The sequence below is a fragment of the Morone saxatilis genome, unplaced genomic scaffold, assembly GCF_004916995.1.
Source record: "Morone saxatilis isolate NCDOM2014 unplaced genomic scaffold, NCSU_SB_2.0 Contig0, whole genome shotgun sequence".
In the NCBI taxonomy this organism is placed as follows: Eukaryota; Metazoa; Chordata; class Actinopteri; family Moronidae; genus Morone; species Morone saxatilis.
The window spans coordinates 18851944-18859974 of NW_023339650.1; the positions used below are offsets into that span (position 1 = coordinate 18851944).

General features: G+C 40.2%; 1 protein-coding gene across 1 annotated transcript; it reads right to left on the bottom strand.

Moving 5' to 3' along the window:
- Window positions 1-6730: 6730 nt before the first annotated feature.
- On the bottom strand, window positions 6731-7714 carry mc4r (melanocortin 4 receptor). The gene has a single exon (XM_035653096.1). The coding sequence runs from the start codon at window positions 7712-7714 to the stop codon at window positions 6731-6733; it is 984 nt and encodes a 327-aa protein (XP_035508989.1).
- Window positions 7715-8031: the final 317 nt, after the last annotated feature.

Here is an 8031-nt window from a genome sequence, read left to right on the forward strand (position 1 = left end):
ACACAGAACAGAACAGCTGTGATTTTTATTCATAGGTGCCTTTACATTTCTGGGGCACTGAAGGGAACTTGGGTTGTTTGGTTGCAAAAAACAACCAGATTGGACCCCTGCTGTTTAAATGGCTCCAGGTTTGCTACAATTTTCTTCTCCCAGGTGTTCTCCTCCTCTCAAAGATACAGTTATTATTTGTCTTTGGAGTTATGGTACCTTTTTTCTTATGCAGAGGTGTGAGGGTGTAGGAGTGCTGATAAACAACTTGTTCATGCCTGTTTTTTTTAAAGGAAAACTCTGGGGCCACTCACAGGTTTTCTTAGATGACATCTTACATAGGCATGCGTTGTTATGGCGACTATAGCATCTATTAGCTTCCCACTCTCTCTGTCACGCACAGAAAGAAGCACACTACACTGTGGGGGATAAACAAATGCAATTATACAATGTGAAAATGAAATGAAACACAGGTCAGGAAAGGGCTGGAACACTGCAAGATTCAAGGATGTTAGTTACAATGGGTAAAGTTGCCTCATGATGAACTACACAGTAGGCAAATTTACTGTGCTAATCCAACCTTTTACATTCTTCAAATGGCTCCGATTGAATGCCTGATAGTAATAATAGGAAATATTAGTTATATTAACCCTCCCTCATAGGATTAACAATTAAGGGCAAGTATTTTCTACTCACGTTGTGGCAAATTTTGGTCAGAGAATTACTATTTTAGAACTGGGGACACTACGCATAGATTTTAAACAATGCAATTTAGTGTGTTAATTAAATTTAACACAGAGGACCTGACTTGAAAGTAAATTCCAACATTATTTGCTGTGGCTGGGGATGGCAAGAGTAGAGTCAACATGATCTAATTTGATGCAAGCTGCTCTGTGCACAAATCCCCAGGAGGCCAGCATGATAAGGACAGATAGAGCCAATGAGAGTCAGAGGGAAAGCAGTGCTAAAGGCCACATGCAAGAAGAAATTGTGGTCATGCAGGAGAAAAATGATACAATATAAACTTGTGAATTAAGGGTTAAAAAAAAGGTTCTCTATTAAAAAAGAACGATTGCATTATTGAATAATTTCATGGAGTATCTGCTGATTTGTCGGCTCTGTGGAGTAATGAGTGTGTACATGATACATTGGAGGCAGTCAGGCAAGGCTCTCCTGGAGTTGGAGATACCCTCAAGCTTATTAGAATTCAGCTAAAACCTGGAGTCTGGTTTAAAGATGATATACCACAGCCAGAGGAGCAGCAAGACGAAGCATTACTTCACTATCACACACCGGAAAGAGGATTTTGGAAACCCAAAGAAAAGGATGGGATTCAGTTTAAGAGATTACTCAGCAGATAAGAAGACAAAGAGACTTCATGGATTCATTGACAGGAACAGTGTAAGCTGCCTCAAGTGAATGACGGAGCCAATGACTTGCAGATGAAAGCGATTGGCTGGCTATGCATTTGTTTTTTTTCTTTCACATTAACTATTATGAAAAATATACATTGTGGATTTCAATGAGTAATACTTGTGTTATGAGGTTTTCCTTGTTCTCTCTCTTCAGCATTTTCTTTTTGCGAGTTTCTTGCCTTTTCTGTGCAGAATGCATCATACATTAGCATAACAAACTGTACTGGATGAATACCTGTTGCTGTTTTGGTGCAGAATATGGAAGAATTTTGGGGGTTTCTTAGCGACGCCACTCTAATTTCAATTCATGGTCTGGTGTGTTGTTCACTGTACTCCTGTCTAACTATACTATAGATTTTATTTTTAAAAATAATTCAAAAGACATTTCAGAATTCTGAAGCTTGTGGAACCCAAACCCCTAACCCTCACCAATTACCTAACCAATATGCAAAACAGAAGCAAAACAGCAGAATCATGTTTATTAGTGTTTGTTGTGCGAGTGGAGTATCATTTTTAGCTGACTGCAGATAAAGGGAAGAGTCAGTGTCAGTTGCATCTGTGGGCTGCCTCAATAGTTCTCCTATCTGGTTACACAATAGTCACCTCACTTATCAAGGTTCTAAAATACTTTAAATTCTAAGAAGCTAAGGTCAAAATACAACCCTTTGTTTTGTCAGAGATATACAGTATGAAGGACAGCAGAAAAGAGCTGATAGGGTACCTGGCACATGTTTTATTTATAGGGCTATTGTGAAACAGTGAGTCAGCTGTGCTATATTATGCTTGTGAAAAATAAGTTAGATAAAATGGAGAAAATTGTTATTTCACTGAAACATTATAAGCACTTATTTCTCTCTCTGTATAAATGTCAGAGGTGTCTTTAGATCTGAATGTTGCTTAGATACACATTGAAAAGGCCATACTAAAATCCTACACGCCATTAAACATCCTTTTAATTAAATTTATTCCTTTTGATCACTTACTTCTTTATCACAAAGCCTATGCAACACATGGACTCATGGGACTAGTATTATATTCAGGTAACTACTGTGTGAGAACTTACCATGTCTATTTTGTATGTGCATCGCCTTCCAACAGGCTTTGCTATTGGTAAACACTGGAGTCAAAGGGTGTTAGGGATGTAATATACTCCCAGCTATGCCTGCATGCAGCATCTCAGACACAACTGTTGACTGGGCAAAAAAGAAATTAAGTGGCCAGGCCACTGAGCACCGCTCACCTTGGGTCCAACAGCCTAACTGAACTAATCTGAACTGGATGGCACAACCACAAACGTTGCACAAAGCAATGTGAGACAAGTGAGACGTACAACCAGATGTTACATCCCTGAGATATGACAGCACAGACATAGAGATGGGAGACCATGAAGCAGCCAGGCCATTTCTTCCAAAGACAGATATTTGTGAAGATTTCCCAAAAATGTTGCACCTAGGATAGCAGCTGAGCCCACATAAAGGCGCGAAGGCCCCTCATCAAAGGTTCACCTGGGAGAACAGCCGAAAGTCCAGACCTCTCGTCGCACCCCCGTCTCAAATGACACACAAGCAGGAGGGGTGGGTGAACACAGACATTGCCTGCCCTGGCTTGTCTGTTGTAAGAACTCCCACTGAGGAACCAGGGTACAAGTACAAGGCCATAGTCTGTAAAATTCATGTTATCATATGAATATGTCCTATAGCTGTGAAGAGGTCTGACCTATCATAGTCAGCTGCAATCAAACAGCCCTAAGGATGCTTGTCAAATAGGACTGCACACATCCAACTGGAGACAAGGACACGGGTCGTACTGTTCTAGCACCAACCTGTCATCTCAGCAACACCAGAGGGGGACGAAGATTTCACTATGAGTGTTACATTTGTACTCAAAATGGCTCAGTGAAAAATGGAGCCTGAGTGCAGGGGCACCGCCATTTGAAAGGGCTAACATGCTACCACCTGATCTGTCTCAGGGTGCCGAGGTGGAGCCTAAACCAATCGCTCTTTTGAGGGCGAAGCACATATAAAATAAAACTTATACTTGCAGCCATTTGTGATTCACATCATGCTATCTCAGTATGTCAGTTCTTTTATCCAAATCAGAATTCCCAGTGGAACACAAACCCTGTGAATCTGGAAGTGAGCTGAGGCCCACTTGTTATGCCATCTTTACACTTTAGACTTCAGAGACTACAAAGGAGTCTGCTGATATCTGAAGTGAAGTGAAGTGTTACCTAACCAAGGCGGCATGAAGTTCCCCTAGTGCTGGTGATATTTTGTTCCATTGTGCTGAAGTAAAAGGAAAAAAGAAAGGCAAAGAAAGTAGATGGTCTGATGCAAATGGAGCCAAATTGAGGCTGTAAGTCTGAGATCAATGGAAATACTACAGAATGCTGAGTCACTTGTATCATTGTATTACATTTGTAATAACAGATTTCATATTTCATTCTGTGTAGTTCCCCGCCTTCACTACTTCATTCTCCACTTTCTACAAGCATATTACTTTCTTCCTGCATGCATAATATGAATGTGTTTCTGTATTATAGCAACATTTGCAACGATATACAAGAAATGTGCCCAAAATCGAAGTTCTCAAACTTTAAAATTCTTTCTTCAGCTCATCAGCTTTTCTTCATTTCCATCCCTTTTTTGCAACTTGTATAGATTTAATGACAAATAATGTTCCTTTATCAGAGTCCTTCATAAAAATAAATCCCTGATATTCTGTGTTATATTCAGTGTTTGGTTTGATATCTGTAAATCCATTACAGTCTAAAACTCTATTAAGATGCGATTGAATTTGGAATTAATTAGTATCCATTTGTCACACTGATGCTCCCGCAGCAATATTGACTGTGTGTTATTTTCCAGAGTTATGAATGTTTTGTATACTTCAGTTTAAATTATTTACCATAATGGAAAACACTGTGGGCATTTTTCCAGCAAAAAAACCTTCAGTTTGTCACCTCAGAGAAGAAACTGTGCTACATTTCAAGTTTATGTGGGGAAATCTATTATATTTCAGTGACATTAGAATAGATTCATGTGTCTTTTTCTATAAGTCAAGTTTTTGAGCATGATGTTGTTTTCACATCTGAATTTGAGGAACTGTGTGTTTTTTCCTGTTAAAGTAAAAAGTCAACAACCTAGTCTTTGTGTAAAGGTTAAAGTCTGCATTCCAGAGGAGAGCTGACAAACAGAGCTGTTGCTGAGGTGGCAGTATGATTTATTGAAGTTACTTTGCAGCAGTGATTCACAGAGGATGCAGTGGTCAAGCAAACACCTTCATATCAGCACACATGAATCAAATTCCAGGCCAAGCTTTAAACAGAAAATTAGACACCCGTTTACATCAGTTCTCTTGTGTATTTTATGAGCTTAGAAATGCACTTCAAGTTTAAAAAGGCATAAATAAATAAGGCAATATTGAAAATAGCATTTACCTACATATAAAGACTGATCACATCAGTTTCTGAAATACTGTCACAGAGAATACGGTTATTCTTTACATCACAGTGCAACATATTTAAGGCAAGGAGAAAGCAACAAGTTACACAACAAATACATAAAAATACATTCAGTAAATCTGTCCTGTTACATGAACATGATGAAAAATAGATCTCTATATGGTCACATGCATGCTGCGAGTGAAAACAACCCACATGTGCAAATTTACACAAATATCTACACAAACCACAGATTCACAAGAGCTTTGATTGGAAATCAACATGAGTCAGAGTGCACTGACAGCAGCGTCAACTAGTCCATCTGATATATGTGCTCAGACTGAGATAATGATTTGCGGAAATTAAAGTTACTTCATCTTTTTTTCTGCTGCTCTGTTTAAAAGGGAAAATCAGAGGTGATGGTCTATATGGTCTATCCCTGATCAGGTTGGGTGTGAGATTACCATCAAGGAGACAAAAACTGGGAATACACACTAGAATAAATACGGTTTTATTCCACCCTGAATTGTTTCCCCATTTGTCTTTAAAATGCAAATAAATGCTTGTTAATTGCCATTTTTGTGCCTGAGAAATTGACTGGCATTTTCCTCATTTCCCCATTTTAAAGTCAAGCTCTAAATGATTTACTTTCTCTGTAGTTAAGCTCATTCTGTACCCAGGATATATCATTATTTGTAAATGTGTATGTCCCCTTTTAACCCAATTAGTGATTTTACAATTGTACTACCCTCCATTTTAGATCCCAGTCAATAAATGTTAAGCACAAGCATCAGAAAACAGTCTGTGAGTAAAAGAGCGAGTTAAAAATGGGAAACAGCAGATCAGCAAAGAGCTGAAATGTGATATTCTTTATTTGTGCTCTTGTTTTGTGATTTCCAAAATAATCTAGCTAGATCTCAGTGCTCTCATCCCATTAGGACAGTTTGAGGATCACAGGCAACATCTCTTCTACAGAGTAGTCAGTTTGAAATGTGTGTTAGATTTCTTTGCTGATAGTTTTACCTCTACCAAAAAAACACACTTTAGTTGAGCAAGATGTTCCCTGTGCTTCCCATGATCTCTTCCTTCATGAATGGCACATAACATACAAGGGAAATCACTAAGGTGTAATAATTTATCTCATGAAAAGTAAATGTTACAGATATTCCTTTACATTCATAATAATGCAAAGCAAACAGAGCATGTGCCAGGGATATACATATCTTTGCTTGCAGTGTGCGAAATACTCTTATGAAATACTGTTATGAGGTGGATTACACCCTTTGAACATGGAGGTAGTCTGTCATATACTATATCAATCTCTCTGTTAGAGATCCAGTATATCAAATACAGTAGAGCACATGCACTCTGGCATTTAGGTTCTGGTTGCAATGCCAATGACATTTCATACCATAATCCATGTAGATACATAAAGTTCTTTAAGATAAGCATGGTATTTCTGATATTCTTTCGGCGTGAACTACAAGATAAGTGTCGTAGGAATATAGACAAGATTTCAGAGTGAGAAAGAGAAAGGATTTGTAAATGAATCACATTTTGACCATGTGTATTAAATATACATGCTGGTAACACTTCAGAACAGCGTTGACTACAAAACAAATGAGCAATTTTCTACAGAGCGGTACTCTATTTTACAAGGTGTTTGTAAACCTACCTCTTTAGAAGCCTGACTCATGAAACCATAGGCAAGTCCCCTACTTATCAATCATTTATAGCTGACTGTGAGAGCACAGGGCACAACAGAGTCACGTCAGTCCACAAGGATTACCGCTCAAAACCTCAAAGTCCTTGTTGGACAAGTTTAATTTAACTTGCAGATTTTGGTTGTCAGGGTCATAGCTGCTGCTCACATTTAACAGGCAGCTCACACGCACAAGAGAGCGTGTGAGCAGCAGAAAATCTCTTTGAAGGTTTTTCTCATCTCTTGGCTGCGAAAGGCGTAGATGATAGGGTCAATGACAGAGTTGCACATGATGAGGATGAGGTACATGTTGAATTGGGACATGAAGCAGGTGCAATAGGGGTTCCTGGGGCAAGTGATCATGAGGATGAGGTGGAGGAAAAAGGGCGCCCAGCACACCACAAACACCCCGATGAGGATGGTGAGGGTGATGGCGCCCTTCATGTTGGCCCGCTGATGGATGGGCGCGTTCCCTGGCAATGCTGCGATGCGCTTCATGTGCAAACGGGCCAGCAGGAACATGTGGACGTACAGTGACGCCATGAGCACCAGCATGGTGAAGAACATGGTGATGAGGCAGATGAGCACTGTGGTGCTCTCTGAGTAGATGATAAACAGGATGCCGGACACAATGCAGCATGTCCAGATGCTGCTGATGACCAACATTGCTCTCCGCAGGGTGACAATGTTGTGGTATCGCAGCGCATAGAAGATAGTGATGTAACGATCGACCGCGATGGCCAGCAAGCTGCAGATGGATGCTAACAGAGAACTACAGATCATAGAATCAAACACATTGTCCATGCTTTTGATCAACTGGACGGGGATGGTCAGCTTGCCTCCGTTGATGAGCGCTATCACAATAGTCTCAGAGGCATTGGAGACACTGACGAGCATGTCAGCAACAGCGAGGCTACAGATGAAGAAGTACATGGGCGAGTGAAGGTTCTTGTTTTTGACGATAGCAGCAACAACCAGGATGTTCTCCAGCAGGCTGACAATGCCCAGAGTGAGGAAAACCTCTGGGGAAATCAGCAGCTGTTCATAGCATCCTGCAGACGAGTCTTTCTCCTCGGCTGATAAGTCTTTGTCAAGTGGCAAAATGCCCGAGGTTTGGCTCCGGTTATGGTAGCCATGGATCAATCCATGGGCTTCTGTGGTGTTCATAATTTCTCCTTTTAAATTCCCAGTCCTCTTGAGTTAAGGCTTCTTTGTCCGTTGTTATTTGTCCATCTGGCTGGGCAGTGTTAAAATCTCAACATGTGTGCTTCTCAGCCTCATTATCTGGAGGACAAGCTCGGCACCCTTGAGAGAGAATGAAAAAATCTTTGCTGGTGTTCCTTCTTCCTTTTTCACCTTTCAAGATTGCCAAGAAAGGGAATTTTCTTCAAACATCTGCTGCTGTTATGATTCTGAGCCAAAAACAATCCCATCGCTCCCCTCTCATCTCTCCACTCTGGAGAAAATGTAATAGCATGAAGTTA

Excerpts from the sequence above, each read along its gene's own strand:
- mc4r (XM_035653096.1), bottom strand. The coding sequence starts at position 7,714 with ATGAACACCACAGAAGCCCATGGATTGATCCATGGCTACCATAACCGG.